We start from the raw sequence: 17,800 nt of genomic DNA, 5'->3' as shown, positions 1-17,800 counted from the left end.
AGTTTAATGGGCATGGAGTTTTTGTCTGGAATGATGAAAATGTACTGGAAATGGATGGGTGTGACAGTTGCACAGCATTGAATCGTACACTTGAAAAAAGCTAAAGGGTAAATGTTATATATATTTTGCCACAATAAACGAGAGCAAACAATGACAACAATAACATATTCGGTATCAATTCCCCTAAGATGGTGTCATCTCCTGGGGACAGCTCCTAGTCTGTGTTGTGTGGCAGCGACATGGTCATGGGAGGGAGGGTGAAGGGGACAGGAGCTCCAGTTCTGGGAGAATGGGCCCCATACAGGAAGACCCAGCCAGGAGTGCGGGTCAGACGGCTGCAAGAATCTCCTAGCACTGAGAGCTCGTGTAGGTTTGGACATCAGCTGGAAGGCTCAGCTCATCTTTCCTAGGTACCTTTCTTACTTCTGAAGACAAACCAAAAAGTTCTTTTCATTTGACAGAGGCTAGAAAGTGTTAGAAAGCTGTTCTGGTTGAGTGGGTCTGCTTCAGTCTGGGGACTCCGTGAGAGCTGCGTGGGATCACAGAAAGCCGACTCCGAGAAAGTGGAAGCACAGTGGAGCCTGCTCAGGAAACACAGGCTTTCTGGGGTCTTTCTGTTGGTGAGGGAAGGAGACAGGTTGCTTACTGGAAAGAGTTTAAGACAGTGGCCTCTAGGTGGTGCACAGACCGTGATAAATACCTGAGAAGAGGATGAGATTTTATCAGTGAATCAAGCTTCATGGCTCCGTTCAGAAGCAGGGGATTTTTATGAGGACACTACTCCCTGCCCCAGCTGAAGGCAAGCCCTAAATGTGAACCTCCTGGATTCGATTTAAAGACGGCAGAGCTTTGATCATCTTGATGGCAGTGGGGGGAAGGCATCACAGCTCCCTGAGGATGCCGCGGAGCCATCAGCTGTGGCCTTTCCCGGGAGGAGAGAGGTGAAGTGTGCCCATGGAAACGTTCGATGCTCTGAGAAGAAAAGGCCTCTTGTTACTCCCGGGAGGGTGTCAGCGGGGGCGCTGGCTGAACGCCGTGGTGGAAGGGGTGATCTCCCAGCCGTCAGGATAGAATGCATTCAGACCCTCAGCTCCCGGAGTGTGTTTTCCCCCCTCCTCTTTTCAAGCCTGTATCATCTCAGCAAGCGCCTCAAGTGAGCAGGAGACAGGACGGAGGCCAGCCACTGGGGAGGCAGGGCTGGAGGAGCAGGCAGCTCCTCTCACCCTCCCAAGGCCATTCTCATGCAACACACAACACACACACACGCGCCAAGACCCGTGAGGACAGACTGACACGGCCTGGAGTGTGCGGCAATCCATTGCTGCAGAGTGGAGCAGGCGTTGCTCACTCTCAATGCCCAGGTTAGTTCTGTTTTTCTCCATTAAACCACAAGGGCTCAGTCACTTCACCTTTGCTGAGCAGGTCTATTCATGATTCCGTGCAAACTGGGAGCACTTAGCTAGTTGGTGACATGCATTTACGGGAGGCCCTCCGAGGGCCCCACACTTGCCTCAAGGCAGTGGTGAGGTACAGAGGAAGCAGAAACTTCTGTCTCAGCCTTCAGGAAGGTACAGTCTAGAGCTACACTACCCGTTCTGGTAGCCACTGGCCATATGTGGCTATTTCAATTAAAAGTAGCTAAAATAAAAAATTCAACTCCTAGGTTGAACTAGCTATGTTTCAAGTGCTTGGTAGCCACATGTGGCCAGTGGCTACCATACTGGACAGCACCAAAACCATTCCCATCCTTGCAGAAAGTTCTGCTGGACAGTATTGGGGCATTTTGGGCATCTATGGGAACGACATAAGGCCACTTACAAAGGTGGAAATTAAGAGCAAATGAATGGGGGGAAATTAAGGCTCAGAAGAATTGTGTCTTCCAGCCAGTCAGTGGTCTTCTGATTTCTACTCCAGAGTTTAGAAGCATCCTGAGGATGGTCTTGACCCTAATACATGAAATGTTTGCGTTTGGGGCGGGGAGTGGGGTTGAGCACTAGTGTGGTGATGGTAGGTTAGCTATTGGAATAGATTTTAGGGTAACTAGAAGCACACTCTCTAAGCTGTAGCTCCCCAGATATGTGAATGATTCATTTCTGGTTTCACTTCATCTATGGTGTTCTTCCCCACCTTCTGCCTTCCTCTGTCTTACTGTATTTACTCTCTCTCACTCCCTCTTATTGTATTGACTATGTGTCAGGGGCCGGGCTAAGTGCTTTCACACATCTCATTTAATTCCCACCACCTTCTGTGAATTGGAATTGCTGCCTATCTAAGCAGCAGATCCATTTCCTCTCCCCAAATACAGCTCCTGCTCTCCCCAGCCCTTGGCTGTCCCAGTAAGAGGACTGCACTCCCAGCTCCAAGGGAGGACTTCACTGATCCAAGAGGAGTCCTTTGTGATCAATAGGCTGAGGAACACAGCTCAAGGCCGATCTCCTTGCCATAGCAATTAGTTGAGAAATGAGGTGTGACTTCTTTGGGCCAATAGGAAACAAGAGAAAGTTAGCTAAGTGCTTCTGGGAAAGAAGTTTGCTTTATCTTAAAAGAGGGTTACTAGAGAGGTCTCTTGCCACTGACTTCCTAGTGTATGGATATAAGGCCTAGACCTGCTGCATCCGTTTCTGTGCTGCTCAACACATAGCAGAGAGAAGAGCCAAAAACTCGCAGAGAAAGGGTGTGGGAGGGCCTGGACGGAGCTATGGCTGGTGCTCTGGGCTCAGCGATGCCAGCCAGTCAGCCCCTTGGTTGTTTCAGCTTTTAGCCTTAGGCTTTCTGGGATTGCAGCCCACAAAACACCAAATGGTCATCTCCTTTGGCAGATGATGAAACTCAGGCTAAGAGAATTTGATAACTTGCCTGGAATCACCTAGCTGGGAAAAGGCAGAGCAGGTTAGAAATACAGATGTCCTTGACCCCAGACACATGCTCTTTTGTTCATCACACTGTTTCTTCTCTACATGAACCATGCTGGTATTTCAAAGGACTTACAGGAGAAACCAAGACAAAGCTGAAGCAATCATACCTTTGAGGCCCCAAGAATACCTTTACCTGGAATAGTACCTGAGAATGCTCTGATAGTCTGATTTTTGTAGGTAATTGCAAACCATATACAGACTTTAACAATTCACTGGCAGCTACAGTTGATGGTCCTATTTTTTTCTTGCTTTTTCCCAGGGCCCTTAGGGAACTCTTTTGGGCTTTTCTTTTTTTTTTTGGAAGAGTGGGTGGGAAACTTCTAGACAGAACTGCTGGGGCGGGGGGAGGGGGGGAATGCCTTTCACCAGGTGATTTAAATTAAATACCTGAGCTCTTTTAAGGATTCAGCCAACTGAGCTCCCGGGCAGCCAGGTCTCACCTTTACCCTTTGCTTTTATTTACTGCATATCCAGGGAGCTTGCTGGTAAGCCAGCAGGTGACTCAACTCCCTTCAATGTTGGGAAGCTGTGGTTGCTGCCTTAGGGACTTTTCAATCTTTCAGAATTCAGTCAACAACCCCGGGGAGGGCTGTGATTCTGTCTTTGTCTCTTTGTCACTCTTCTGGTGTCTCTCAGCTCCCTCCCCTAATGGTGCCCTTGACCTTATTTAATGAAGGTCATCCCCCTTGCAAATATCATTTTAAACATATCAGCCACTGATAACTGAGAGATTGCCTAGCAGAAAGGTCACAGCTGAAAATTATCCTCTTTCCTTGCTCCCCTTAGCAATTACTCTGGAGGAGATGCCCTGGGGGAGGCAGAAGTTGCCCACACAGGAAAGCCCTTAGGAGTCTGTGGATTAGCGTCAGCTGCACTCCTGCTGCTGCACGAACGGGGAGCACTGGCTGAAACAACACTGCCTTCAAGAACTTTTGTCTTGGCCCTGGTGGAAATGCTAGCAGTGGAACTTATCCGTATCTGCACAGGGCTGCAGCAACCTCAGTTCTTGCCTCCTCAGAAGAAAGAATTTGACTGAGGAGCATAAGGCAGGAGAGATCAAGGGGAGTTTTAGAGCAGGAGTGAAAGTTTCTTAAAAAGCTTTAGTTAGCCTGGCATGGTGGTGGGCGCCTGTAACCCTAGCTACTCTGGAGGCTGAGGCAGGAGAATCGCTTGAATCCAGGAGGCGGAGCTTGCAGTGAGCTGAGATTGCGCCACTGCACTCCAGCCTGGGCGGCAGAGCGAGACTCCGTCTCAAAAAAATAAAATAAAATAATAAAATAAAAAAGCTTTTGAGCAGGAATGAAAGGAAGGCACACTTGGAAGAGGGCCAGGCAAGTGGCTTGAGTGGCCACCTGCCCTGTTTGATCTTTTGACTTGGGGTTTATATGTTGGCATACTTCTGGGGTCTTGTGTGTTCCTTCTCCCGATTCTTTCCTCGGGGTGGCCTGCCAGGGCTTGGGAAGGGAACATGTGTAGTGTGTTGACTGGAGTTGTACGCATGCTCACCTGAGGCATCCTCCCTTCCTAGGCTAGCATTCCTAGAGGAAGGTCCTACACCAGTTAAACTCTGCCATTTTGCCTCTTAATGCGCATGCTGGAGCCCTTGCCCAACTCCTGAGATCTTATCGGGAAGCTGCTCATCACCAGTTTCAAGTGTTTTCTATTTATTGGGAGCCTGCCTTTCCCTGGCACTGACTGTGACCAATTACTATTTGAGAGCGTTAACAACCACCTGACCATCACCTGATGGTTGCCTGACACTCCTGGTATGTGTGTCAGGGAGCCCTCTCCTGCTAGGCTCATGCCTGACTAGCTACCTACTGTAACAGGAGCTGTTCACTTCGAGAACTAACAACCTGCAAAACCTGCTGCTTTCAATGCTTAGGCTTCGTGGCTGAGTTGTTAGACATTTAAAGCTGCAAAGAGCTTTCCTCTCTCATCCCCACTGTCCTCTGTGTTTGCTGTCCTTTTCTGATTATTGAAGAAGCATATGGGTTTGATTTTTCCCCAAAGAAAAGACCAAGGGTTACCAACCCACTTCCTAACTAGCAACAGGGCCACTGGGCAGCCCCGAACAGGATGAATTGTACCTAAAGACCTGAAGTAGGTGAGCCTTCAAACTTTAGCCAGTCCAAGTGTCGGGCTCCTCCCAACCACAGGATGAAAGGTTAGCTGAGTAGGAGACGTGGTCTGCTGTCCATAGACACCTTTGGGCTTGGTGCCTTCCAGAGATTTTCAGATCAATGCCATTGGACTGCTGTGTTTTTCATTCTCTTAAGTGCCTGCCCTGCCTCCAGGAGAGTTCCACCCTGCCAACACAATCCCAGAAGGCTCCCTGTCTCCCACTATAAAGCAATTCTTATGTGCATGAGGGAGAGAATGTACAAGAGGACTCGTGTTGGATAAAAGATGATGGATTCCGGCAAAAAGTCATGCTTTAAGTAATGATAAGAGAGAAACTATGAGGGCAACATATTGTGAGCCTGGTTCTAAACCATGGTAACTCTGCACCATTTCCACACTAAGAAGATTTTATTGACTTCTGGGATTGAGACTGGATCATGTGTTCCTCCAAGAATGAATTAAAATGAGGCAACTATAATCCCCGGGGGAGGATTGGGGGGTGTCCTGCCCGTTCCCTTAGGTGCTAGATGACCACTTCAGTTAGCATCTGGCTTTGTGATTCTGTCCCAGTAGGAACCTCACTGCAACAGCATTTGCTGGAGAATTTGGAACAAGACGACCTCATTGGACTTTATCCAAGGGGATTTAGTCACCGAAGATCTAACACTCCTCATGGTAAGGCTGTGGCACAGTTCCAGAACCTGGCTCCAAGGGAGAGGTCATACAAGATACCATGTGTGTGTGTTTTGATGTCCTTTTGTGTTGTGTTTGTGGGAGGTATATGTGTGTCACGAGTTTGTTTGCAGATGCGCCTGTATAGCATGTGTTTGTGGGGGATGTGTGAAGACAGAGATGCTCAGCTGCTTACCGTAGACACTCACTGTATGTGTTGGATTGAGACTGGGGCCTCCCCATCACAGCCTCCATCTGGGACAGAGGCTCAGAGATGCTGCCTTCCATTTTTCCCTCACCCCCTCCTCAGGAAGTGCCTCAGGCGTGTTTGTCTCTGTCAGGGCCAGTCCCCATGCAGATTAGCTAAAGCCAAAGGGTGACATGGACTGCAGCTTTGTCCAGCCGAGGCTGCAGCTCTTCCTGGGAGCCTTTCCTTAAATTCCAGATTCCTTGCTCAGCCAGCCGAGTCCATCCATTTCCATCTCAGGCCCCTCCAGTTCTAGTTTCCAGAGCAGTTCCTATTTCCTGCATCCAGCCTGCATCATCCCGGGGTCAGGGGGTCAGGCTGCCTTTTACATCTTTTTTTTTTTTTTTGAGACAAGGTCTTGCTCTGTCACCCAGGCTGGAGTGCAGTGGCATGATCACTGCACACTGCAGCCTTGACCTCCTGGGCTTAAGCGATCCTCCTGCCTCAGCCCCCCAAGTAGCTGGGACTACAGGCTTTAGCCACCACGTCTGGCTTTTTTTTTTTTTTTTTTTTCCGTAGCGACAGGGTCTTGAACTCCTGGCCTCAAGAAATCCTCCTGCCTCATCCTCCCAAAGTTCTGGGATTACAGACATGAACCACTGCACCTGGCCCAGCTGCTTGTTAACCAACTTTTCCACAGCCACTGAGGGAGCAGTTGCACTCCCCACCACCACCCTCAAGAGAGAGCTAGCCACTGTCCCCACTCTGAACACCCTCTCACCTGCCAGCCTCCTCTGTCCTGCTAGCTGCCCTCTGCCTCCACCCACTGCTTGTTCTCTTTTGTTTGAACAGAACCATCCAACATCTCCCATAGGCCCACTGGCTCCAGCAGGGGTGGTGACTGCTAACGAGTCCCATCCCATTGATTCCCTCCCCTACAGGTGTCTGCAAGGGAGCACTCTTCTGGACAGACACAAACAGGAAGAGAGGGCAGGTGGCTCTCCTCACAGTGAGAGCACGCTTGTGAGGTATGGAGACAATGCCAGCTACAATTGCATCAGGCAGGCTCCTTGTGGGTCTCCCCTGTGGCTCTGATGCCTGGCAGGGAAGGGACCCTGGAGGGGGACTGCTGCTCAGGTATCCAGACACCTGGCTGAGGGAGAGAGGGTAGGGACCCACAGACCCTCTAGGACCACGACAGCCCAGCCACCCCGGGCGGGATGCGCAGCGGGCTGTCAGGGCATGCTCCTTGGAGCTTGGTCTGGCTTCTCTTTGCTGTTCTTGGAAGCTGTGTCTTTGGAAAACAGAAGCTGGAGTTCCCCCAGCCCTTCAGGTGGCTGGTGTTTGCCTTCTCTCTCTGCCCTACCAGCCGCACCTCTCTGGAACACTCTGATGTGCATTTATGGAATGCCCCAGTCACTAATCTTACAATCAGTTTAATAAAAAGGAGAAAAACAAATCACCCAGTCACATATCTATGGCATTAGTCACAAAAACCTTGACCTCAAGTGCCCGGATTACACCAGCCCCTCCATCCCATGAGGCAAATGGTGCCCACATCACCACTCCTTCCAATGGATGGGTCCCTGAGCACTGGCCTGGCAGACTTGAGACTCACTTGGTGCCCTGTTCTCCTGTCCAAGCCGTGGAGAACTCCAGAGGCAAGACTGCCTGGGTTCACTGTCCAGAGCCGATACTCCCTTGCCATGGGCTCTCAGACAAGTCATGAACCTCCCTGCGCCTCAGTTATCTCTAAAGGGCGGGAGGTAATTTTAGTGCCCACCTGATAAAGTCATAATGGGGATTAATAAGTTTCCTGAGGACCTGGAAAGTGCCAGCTCTTACTGCTGACGCTAATATGGCCATGCGTAGCCCAGTACAGCTGCGGAGAAAGCCTAGGCAAACAACCTTCCAGAGCAGAGATGATACTGCTTGCTCCGAGCCAGTTCACCCAAGGGCGAAATGTGATCCTGGAACAAATGCACAGCTTGCTTCTTGCTATGGGAGGCTGTCCCAAAGACATCCACCCTTTTGCTGTCTCCATCAGAACTGAGAGTGGCACCCCTTTAACAGGGTAGAGTCCCTCTGGTTTTGAATGGCTGCCACTTATCACATGCCTCTGCAGTCTGGCTAGGAGTGAGCGGATGCAAAGAGCTGGCTGTGTGCAGTGCATAACCACAGCCTGGCCAGCGCTGGGCTCATCTGGCTATGTGTTGTACCTGATGACATCAGGGGTTGCCTTGCTCCCCAGTGGGGACAACTCGGCTGTCATAGGGACAAATTATGAGGGGATTCCTGTCCACTCCCGTGAAGGAGAGAATGGAGAAGCCAGGGAGAAGTGCTGCTCACTAGCTCTGTTCTTCTCTGCAACATGGGATGTGTACTGTGAGCTCATCTCAGACTCATCGCACCCAAATCTCTGCAGGTGGAGAGTCTTCCCAGTCTTCCCCCCTGAATCTGATGCACCTCCATGCTTGAAGACTGTGGACTTACGGGAATTACCTGATGCTTAGGTGTGTGGAGTCAGATGGTCATTTAGTAAGAGCCTAGCGGGTTCTAGGCAAAGGCAAACAAAAACTGGTGAGTCTCCGTCTAGACTCTGGTTTTCTGAGAACTGCCCAAAGTAGTAAATACTTGAGTCCACATGAAAACTGTCATCTGATCTTTACTAGTTGAATTCAGACTGCTCACTGGGTGGTTTTTCAGCCTCATTCTGCAGGGCCATATGCTGACATGGGTGCCACCACCCAGGTAGGAGATTCAGGTTGAGCTGTGCCCTGGTCCAATTGCAGACCAGGCAGGCACTGGGAAGGAACCCAATGGCCTGGCTGGGAGGCAAAGTGAGAGGCACTGCAGGTTCTTAACCAGGCCCAGGAAAGGAAAGGGCTGTTGAGCAGGCTATATGGATGAACGGAGACAGCTCCCATGGCTCCCACCCCTCACTAAGAGCCTGGGGGCTTGGCAGGGGAGCCTGGGCCACCCCTTGGTCTTCCTCTGAGTCCTTTAGATGCTGTTTGGCCACCTCGGGCACAAGTGAGAACATGTGGCTGAGATGTTTCCCTGCAGGCTTGTTCCTGAGAACAGTCACCTGGGCAGTCAGTCCGAAGGTGGCTGCTGGGAAACCTCAGGCCTAGGAGTTGGACCCAGGACTCACATGGTGTGAGCCCAGCTCAGAGAAACAAAGCTCATCCTTGGAGCAGGGCCAGTGGAGGCAGCTGAACTTCACGGTCCAGACCAACAAAGCCATCCTTAGTGGCGCTCATGGGAGAGGAGCCTGGGAGGGACAAAAGCCAGACACTGGCCACTCTTTAAAACATAAGGAGCTTCATTGTCTCATACCCTGCTGGTGGGGCCAATGGACAGTGAGGACTGAACATGTGTGAGGTGCCATGTCACTTCTCAAAGATGGATCACAGAGGCCTGTGCTGTCAGTCTGGGCTCTGTCAGCTGCGTCAGCTGACAAGGCTGGCCACTCACCAGTTTCTAAGGCTGGGAAACATCTGTTGCTATTGTTTGCCTTGTCTCTTCTTGACTTGCTGCAGAAAAGGCTTGTAATAGTTATTTGCAAAAACAGGTGGAGTGCTTTGAAGAAAAGCCCTATATAAACAAAAATGACACAAACAGGTTGCTCTGCTGCGAGGCTGATCTGACTCCACCCTGGCTCAGCTCTGTCATGTCAGCAAGCCTGCTGTCTTCCCCAGAAACGGGCCATTAGAGGCCTTGGGGAGGAGAATACTGAACATAGCATTGGGGCGAGAAGACCTTAAATCGAGCCCTAACGTGACCCTTACTGACTCTGTGACCTTGGCGAAGTCACTCAACTTTTCTTCCTCAGCCTGATTCTGTCATCTGGGAAATGTGGGTAAGCGGAACTCTTTCGGTGTCGTGTGAAGATTAACTAGACAGTGCTTATGAAATCAACTGGCTCCCATTAGTTAGAAAAGTCAGAAAGTTCTGGCTTTGGGTATGACTTTATTCAGGTTCTAAGAATGCCAGCAGGTTTTGCCCCTTGGTCCTTCTTCCCCTGGGTTGGCCTGTTCCTGGCTCCATCTGGAAGCTCTGGCAGCCTCAGCCTCACACCACAACAACACTTAGCCCAGCAGACCAAAGCAGGTACCCATGACTCAGTGTTCCGGTAAAGTCCTGAGATTCACTCTGCCTGGACCAGGTTAAGTCATGTGACCCCCAAACCAGAACCAACCAATATGGCTGGGACACTGAATGCTCAGATTGACCTCACTCACTTACTCACTCACTCACCAAGTGTTTATTGAGCATCTATTATGTGCCAGCTACTATTGTGTATTCCGGAGGCATAATATTGACACGACAGGTTAGACCCCTACCCTGTTGGGGCTTACTTACCAGTAGGAGACAGAAAACAAACAAGTACATCAAACAGAATGATACAAAATTAGGAAATGATAACAGATATTAAAAAATAAACCATCCACAGCAGATTAAGAGGGTAGAGAGTGATGTGGGGTATGGGGTGGAGTGCTGCTTAAATAAGATGGCTCTCTTAGGAGGTGACATTTGAGACCTGAATGCAATGAGAATAGAAGCTGCGAGAAGATCCAGGAACAGAATATTCTAGGCAGAGGGGGCCAGTGCAGAGGCTCTGAGGCAGAACAAGCCAGGTTGATAAAGGAAGAGCCACAGTGGCCAGTATGGACAGAGGAGAGTGGACTGACAGAGAGCAAGGGGAGGAGAGGTGGGGAAATGGCAGACACCATGGGAGGCCAGGCCCTGCTGGCATGGGGAGGAGACAGAGCTTCATTCTGACCATGGTGGAGTCTACAGGCTTTTCAGAAGGGAAGAGGCATGACACGAGTTATACTCGGAAAAGCCCCCTTGCTGCTGTGTGGAGAGGGGTGGGGAAACAGGGGCCAGACAATAGTGGCTGGAACGGGGGTGGTGACAGAGCTGGTGAGAAGTGGCTGGACTCAGGACACGTTGTAGGTCATGAGTTCCATCCCTGGAACCGGAAGCTTGTGACCTTCCCAAATGGAAATCGGGAGCTGTTGCCAGAAGTAATGGGGGTAGAGTTTTCCATGACTTTCACCATTTGTAGTTTCATCAACGTTTCCGTGTGGTGCTACAGTTTCACCATCATTAGCATTTCCTTGGATGGAAACTGTGTCTCCAATTTCTTTTTCTTCCTCCAAGGCCTAGAATCATTTCAATGGATTTTAGAGATAATATGGTCCAACTCCACCTCTTTACAGAGCAGAATCCTAAAGCTTAGGAAAATTTTGGAATTGCACTAAGTCCCTCAGCTAATCAGAGCTGGAACTGGCATGCAGCGCTCCTGATTCCTGGTGCTGGCTCCGTTCATGGAACAAAGGCTTAATTTGGGATGCTGCCAAGAACTGGTGGGGGTGCTGGGAGAGGGTCTTACCCTTCTGCATTCTCCATCAGCATCTCCCCAAAAACCAGTGTGCTCAATAAGCAGATACCCCATTCCTGCTGACCACTACCCCATCCCCAAATCCCGCGATACAGAAGTGCTGGAGCTGCCCCCACGTACAGTCAACAGCTTTTCTTTAACAATGCTAATGAGAGTCAAGCATCTAGGCCGTAAAAGGCAGGCTCACATATGGGAAACACCGGGGTAGTGCCTTATTTTTATCATTTTTATTTTTTTAGAGGAAACTTTATTTGAAGTACAGTCTTTTTATTCCAGCTGGGAGAGCTGCCAGTGGACAGTTCATTGCTCCTCAGCCACAGGGGCAAGCGTCTGCCTTTGAGCAGGGCTGCAGTTCTGCAGTCTATAAAGCAAGATGGATGGGCAGCTTTGCAGGAGCAGAAAGGGCCAGCATGGAGCAGCCTGGGAGGGGACTGCCTAAACTCTCCTGCAGACGCTCAGTGTGCCTTGGCCAGTCTCCTGTGGTAGAGAGGCCTGGGGACAGCTTTTGTCCTTGGGCCCAGCACAGTGCCTGACACTCTGGAGGAATCAATATGCTGGGTGAAGAAAGGGCCAGAGTGATTGGATCCCCGTGACATGCACACTTGCTGAGCTGTAGCACAAGTCCTCTGGGCCATCTTCTGGGTGATGGGGGTGTCTGGTATCATGAGGCGGACATGCCTTGAGCAATCTGGAGTTCTTATTAAGAGCATTACAGTGGAATACACTCTCCCTCCATCTGTGTGTATGTGGTTTTAATTTTCTACTAAGAAAAATAATCCAGATTCTCTTTCATCAGTAACCACTATGGTCAGAAGATGCTGTCACAGAGGCCAGTGGGAGTGGTTCGCGGGTTTAATCATGAACATGGCCGGCTGTCCTCTCTGAGGAGGACACGAAATGACACCTTGGATGGCTTTCTTTCCTTGCTCATCCTCGTTTCAGTAGAGGGCCAGCTGGCTGTGCAGGGCTGCCGTCTCTCAGTGTCTGTGCACTGCTGAGGGGACAGCCAGGGAGGTGTAAATACTCACTAATAAGCTCCATGCAAGAGCTGAGGATCTCGACAGAAGCTCTTCTGAGATGGTGAAGGCAAGAAGAGCGGTATGTCTGGCATCAGGCAGAGAAGTAGAGAGAGGGAGCCCTGACCGCAGGACACACGTGCTGTACCTCGCTGGACTAAACAGACATTCTTTCTCTCGGGCCAGCTGAGGCATGACAGCAAACAAACAGAGGCAGCGATGGCCCTGCAGCCCGTGGCGCGTGGGGAAGCAGAGCCAGGGAGAGGCTGCTGGTGGTTGATGTTCGGGGGATGGCCAGTGAGGGACGCTGGGGTCCTGACTAATGACTGCCCAGTGCTGGCTTTGGTGAAGACGTGAAGGGGCTGCCCACATGAACGCCCACTACTGATACTCTTGCCACTGACCTTCAGCAGGGGTTTGGGGGTTGCTCCTGGGGGTCCACGTAGGCTGCGGACTTCAATGGAACACTTTCTGTGGCCGCTGGCCATGGGAAATTTCCCTTGCCATCAAGAAAGAACATGCATGGGCAAGTGGCTGAGAGCGCTCAGGAGGCTTTAGCTAATGTGTCCTCCACAGGGGGCCGGCTGGGAGGGGCCAGTCCTGGGCGGAGGTTTCCTGCTACTCCAGGCTCAGCCAGCTGCCCAGTGCCCCTGCCCAGCCAGTGACAACCTGGTTCCTGGGCTTCCCCCGGCCTCTCACTCCTCACCCCAGCACTGTGTGGAGCCTCTATAGCCGCGTGGAGAACAAGTCCAGGTGAAGGGCTGACTCACACCTTCTTTCCTCCCCTGTCCCCTGCGTCTAGGAAGGGCTCTGTTTGAAGAAAGATGCCCCCTGCTTCTCGTCCCATGTCTTCCAAGAGGCTGCCCACCTTCCTTCTCACACACAAACTGTACACACCTGCGGGGGACAGATGGATTTTTCTAACCATGCTTTCCTCAGCGCTTTCTCTCCTCAGGATTTCAGCATCCAGAATGTGTGTGTGTCTGTGTTTATGTGTTGACCAATTTCTGCCCACCTAAAAAACAAATCACCCTAATATCTTTGCTTACATCACTGTGAGACCTCCTCACCTTAAAACGTGTTAAATTCACTGCAAGGCTTTGTTTAGAGAGCAAATCTGAAATGTCTAGGGGTAAGCACCCCAGAGCCACAGCACAAAGGGCTCTCTCTTGAAGGAGAGCAGTTGCTGTCGTTCTCGTTCCAAACGTGGGACACATGTGCACCACAGAAATGCCAGTTGTCTTTCTCTCGTAACCACTCACATCAGAGATACCCCCTTGGCCCTCCCTTGTCAGATGAGTTTAATTACTGACATGGATGCCCACTTGGGGGGTGGGGAGCAAACTGGGATCCTTGGATTTCAATAAAGTCCAAACCGCTTTGAAATCCAGATACAGCCAACCTTCAATTATCCACACTGAGGAAAGGGAGCGTGGATAATCCCAAACAGCAGATGATTAAAAAAATCATTTCTTTTGGCTTTTGGGCAGGTACCATATGCTATTTGCAACAGAGCAGCAACATTTCCTCTCTAGTTGTGTTTTGCTCAGATTAATATTGCAATGAGCTTGCATTTCTCCTCATGCACCACCTGCCAGCAGAGGGGTTCGAACAGAGGAGGTGTTCAGAAGCACATTGAGTGGTGGGGAGGGAGAGGGATGGCCTGGGGTACTGATGAGAAGCCAAAGGCTTGACAGAGAGGAGAAGGGAAAGAAGAAAAGAAACAAATTAAAAACTCCACATGGAAGGACCAGATATTAGAGGGTGAATCCTCCTGGGGCATTGCCTTACTCTTGTCCAACTTTCAAGCATACAATTTCTGCCTGTGTGCACGATCCATCTCTTTAGATGCCTGGTCGACTGTCTATGGCGTGTGACTAGTCCTTGCCTGCCTCCTTGCCTGGGCTTATGCTGTAGTACCTGCCGGAAATGCTCCTTTCCTCTCCTGTCCCTTCCAAATTTCATCCATCTTTCAAGACCCAGCACATTTCTCGTCTTCTCCACAAAGCCTTTTCCAATCACACCCATATGAGGATCTTCTTCCTCTCTTCCAGGCCCCTTCTGAATGCCCCTAGCACAGTATTCTCTGTGGCAACCTATCTGGAGTATAGGCTCCATGAGGTGGGGACAGGTGCTGTGCCAGGCCTCTTGGTGTTCCCTCTGGCACCTACACAGTGTTTGGGACATGCCCAGTAGTTGTCCCCTACTGGAAGACTGATGGACTAAATCTTTCAGGAAGGCACGAAGGCACTAAACCAGTGGTTCTCAAGCTTGAGTGGCCTAAGACTCCCCTGGGGGACTTGGTAAAAGGGTTTCCTGGGATCAGCCCCCAGAGATGCTGCTTCAGCAGGTTGGGTGGAGCTCAGAGTCGGGTATTTTCAACAAGTCAGTGCTCAGGTGACTGACCGCTGTGGAGTCAGTTGTAAATGCACATATCACCAACACACACACACCAAGGAACTTTCATCCTTGTGTTCCATATACAAAGGTGAAGCCAAAAGGTTAAAAACAGAGACACAGCAAAACACACTGGTGTTATTAGTGTTATCTCTCATAATTCCAAATGCTGATTTCAGCATGTTCTTAAAAAGAAAAAAAAGGCAAAATGTGGAGGCTAGAAGTACAGAGGTTTGCAACAGATTCTCCATATTTCTTTGATCCCAAACTGCACCTTCTCCACTTTTTAGCATCTCTGATATCAGAGTACAGCTTGCAATCAGTGGTATGCTACAACTAGCTTGATCCTAGCTCCACTCTCCACCATCACACTTCAGTGAATTATGTGCAATGCTGGCGCTACCCATGTTGAGTTTCACTGCCATTTAAGTGTTTTCGAAAAGATTATGTGACAATTTGGCATTGAAATGAAAATTACTGCATATACAGAAGAGCATGAAAACAGAGCAGCAAGGCATAAATTTGATATTAGTGAAACAACCATTTGTTGGAGGAATAATCACACTTCCATATTTTCTTACAAAGAAGCAACCAATAGGATCAATTGCTTTATAGCTTTGCTGCTCAAACTGTAGCACTGGGGCCGGCAGCTTTGGCCTCAGCAGGGAGTTTGTGAGAACTGCTGGATCTCAGGCTCTAGCCCAGACCTGTTGTATATCTACAGTTTAACAAGATCCCCAGGTAATTTATATGAACAGGAAAGTTTGAGAAGCATAGCTTTATAGGACTTATGAAAGGAAGATATCCACAAGTAGATAAAGCTGAGTTAGGTTTGTTACCAAGATATGCACAAAAGGATCATCTATCACACACTAAGCTTGTGAAAAGAGATGTCAGCAGCTGAGAAGAAAATACAGGAGAGCATAAGAGAGTGTATCACCAATTCACGTGAAAGCCCCGAGGATGTTAATTGTGTGGGGAAAACGTGGGCATTGATGACTGCAAAGTGATTCAGAAGAGTGAGAATGTGAAGTTTTGTGGACCACCTTAAGCAATTCATTTCACGTGTGTTTTCCTTTTTAGCTATGTGGAGTGCTACATGGTAACAGGAGATGTTTAAATAAATCTGAAAGAGCTCTTTCAATACGGAAAACATTGTATCAGGAAAGAAAGCATTGTGTCATCGTTTAATTTGCAACTTTTTTTTTCTTAACCACATAGAAAATGAACATATCTTACAATAAAAGGCATCTCAGATTTAATGAAATATATACAGAAGTTGCCCATACTTTGCTATAAATGCGTTTTGCCTTTTAGAGTTGAAATTTCAGTAACCATTGTCTTCGCTCTGATGATTACTAACATCAAGATATTTTACTTAAAAAATAAAATTTTGAGTCTGTTGCTTTTGCTTTTTTTTTTTTTTTCCTCTCCCTTTCCTTGAGATGGAGTCTCGCTTTGTCACCCAGGCTGGAGTGCAGTGGAGTGATCTCGGCCTACTGCAACCTCCGCCTGCCGGGTTCAAGCACTTCTCCTGCCTCAGCCTCCCGAGTAGCTGGAATTACAGGCACATGCCACCATGCCCAGCTAACTTTTGTATTTTTAATAGAGATGGGATTTTACCATGTTGGCCAGGCTGGTCTCGAACTCCTGACCTCAAGTGATCCACCAGCCTCAGCCTCCCAAAGTGCTGGGAGTACAGGCGTAAGCCACCGTGCCTGGCCATTGCTTTTGCTTTTAAACTTTATGTTTTTAAGGGCTACATACTCAATGCCATTAATCTACTAAGAAAAGAACAGTTTGTCTGCTCTAGCCACCTTACTTTAGAATTTAGAAAACTAAATGAGAAGAGAAAAAGTGTCAGGCGAGAGGTGAAAATGACGCAGCAAGACTGCCGTCCAGACGGACTTTAACAGCGATATATCCTCTCTTGCTATTTCAAACAATGGCAATGACATTTTAAAAAACCGAATAGCTGTTTTCACAATGAGCTCAACCTGAGCTCATTTAATCCTGAGAAACCTGTGGAACAGGTAGTACTAGCTTGTTTTTCACAAATAAAGAGAGCGAGGTCAGAGAAATGAAATAACTCACCCAAGAAGAGAAGGATTGTCAGTGGTGGGCCCAGAATTCAAAGGAGGCATCCCCCAGCCCCCTAAGCCAGCGTCTCTGCAGTGGCAGCTCCGCCATACGCACTGGAGCCCGAAGCTTGGATTGGCCCTCTGGTGACAGATTATTTGAAAATCATTCCTCAGTTTTAGTGAATAATCCGTACATTGTCTTCGTGGACTTGAAGGTCTTCAGTGGGCTGCCTCCTGACACTGCCTTTTGCTGGGTAATACCTTAGGATGTGAGAGTCGCTTGCCTTTGAATACGGAACCAGCTGCCACGTGCTCTTGACTACGGCAAAGCTGGCAGGACCTCAGATTTCCTTCCCATGTATAAAATGTCCCTATTTTTTGCAGAGTTTCTTGGAGCGTCCTTTTAAGGTTGAGCTCAGCTCGCTTCACTATGTTGTCATTTAAGAGCATATTGTGGGACTGACCTCATGCCTGAGCCTGGGGTGCCATCTCACTGCCGGGCCTTGACCCCGCTTTAGGGCCTCACTGAGAGCCTTCTCCTCAAGATTCTCACTCCTTTAAATAACTCAGAGTGCTAGGCTAAAAAGTTCTCCCTCTTCCTTTTCATTAACTACGTTAGTGGTTTTCCATCTTTGCCAACATTGGAATCACCTGGGGAGCATTACAGACCTCTCCAGGGCTCAGACCACACCTCCTGTCAATTAAATCAGAACCTGTGGACGTGGGATCCAGGAACAGTGTCTTTGAAATTGTGCAGGTGATTTCAATATGCAACCAAGTTTGTGGGACAGTAAATCGGGTTACTTCCTTTAGTTGTCCACAAGCTTTTATATACTTTCCAATTACGTTTTTCACTTTAAGTGAAAAGCCCTTCATTATTAGGCCAGACAGGGTGGCTTATGCCTGTAAACCCAGCACTTTGGGAGGCTAAGGTGGGCAGATCACCTGATGTCAGGAGTTCAAGACCAGTGACCAGCCTGACCAACATGGCAACCCCA

At 49.2% G+C, this 17,800-nt stretch overlaps 1 protein-coding gene across 5 annotated transcripts in view; it reads left to right on the top strand.

Moving 5' to 3' along the window:
• The first annotated feature begins 319 nt into the window (after window positions 1–319).
• Window positions 320–17,800, top strand: part of LOC139357122 (uncharacterized) — a 65,315-nt gene continuing 47,834 nt past the window's right edge. The window contains exons 1-4 of one of the 5 annotated variants that reach the window (XM_071072807.1): window positions 320–1,361; window positions 5,613–5,757; window positions 6,840–6,926; window positions 8,324–16,327. In XM_071072807.1, the coding sequence (XP_070928908.1) occupies window positions 1,073–1,361; window positions 5,613–5,757; window positions 6,840–6,926; window positions 8,324–8,411 (609 nt within the window). In that variant the 5' untranslated portion in view covers window positions 320–1,072 and the 3' untranslated portion in view covers window positions 8,412–16,327. Of the gene's footprint in view, window positions 1,362–3,701; window positions 16,328–17,800 lie in introns of those variants that run through there. The other 4 variants (XM_071072809.1, XM_071072810.1, XR_011609795.1 and 1 more) reach the window with 4 other exon arrangements.

This window comes from Macaca nemestrina, chromosome 11, assembly GCF_043159975.1.
Source record: "Macaca nemestrina isolate mMacNem1 chromosome 11, mMacNem.hap1, whole genome shotgun sequence".
Lineage (NCBI taxonomy): Eukaryota > Metazoa > Chordata > Mammalia > Primates > Cercopithecidae > Macaca > Macaca nemestrina.
This window is presented reverse-complemented; position numbering and strand designations above follow the sequence as displayed.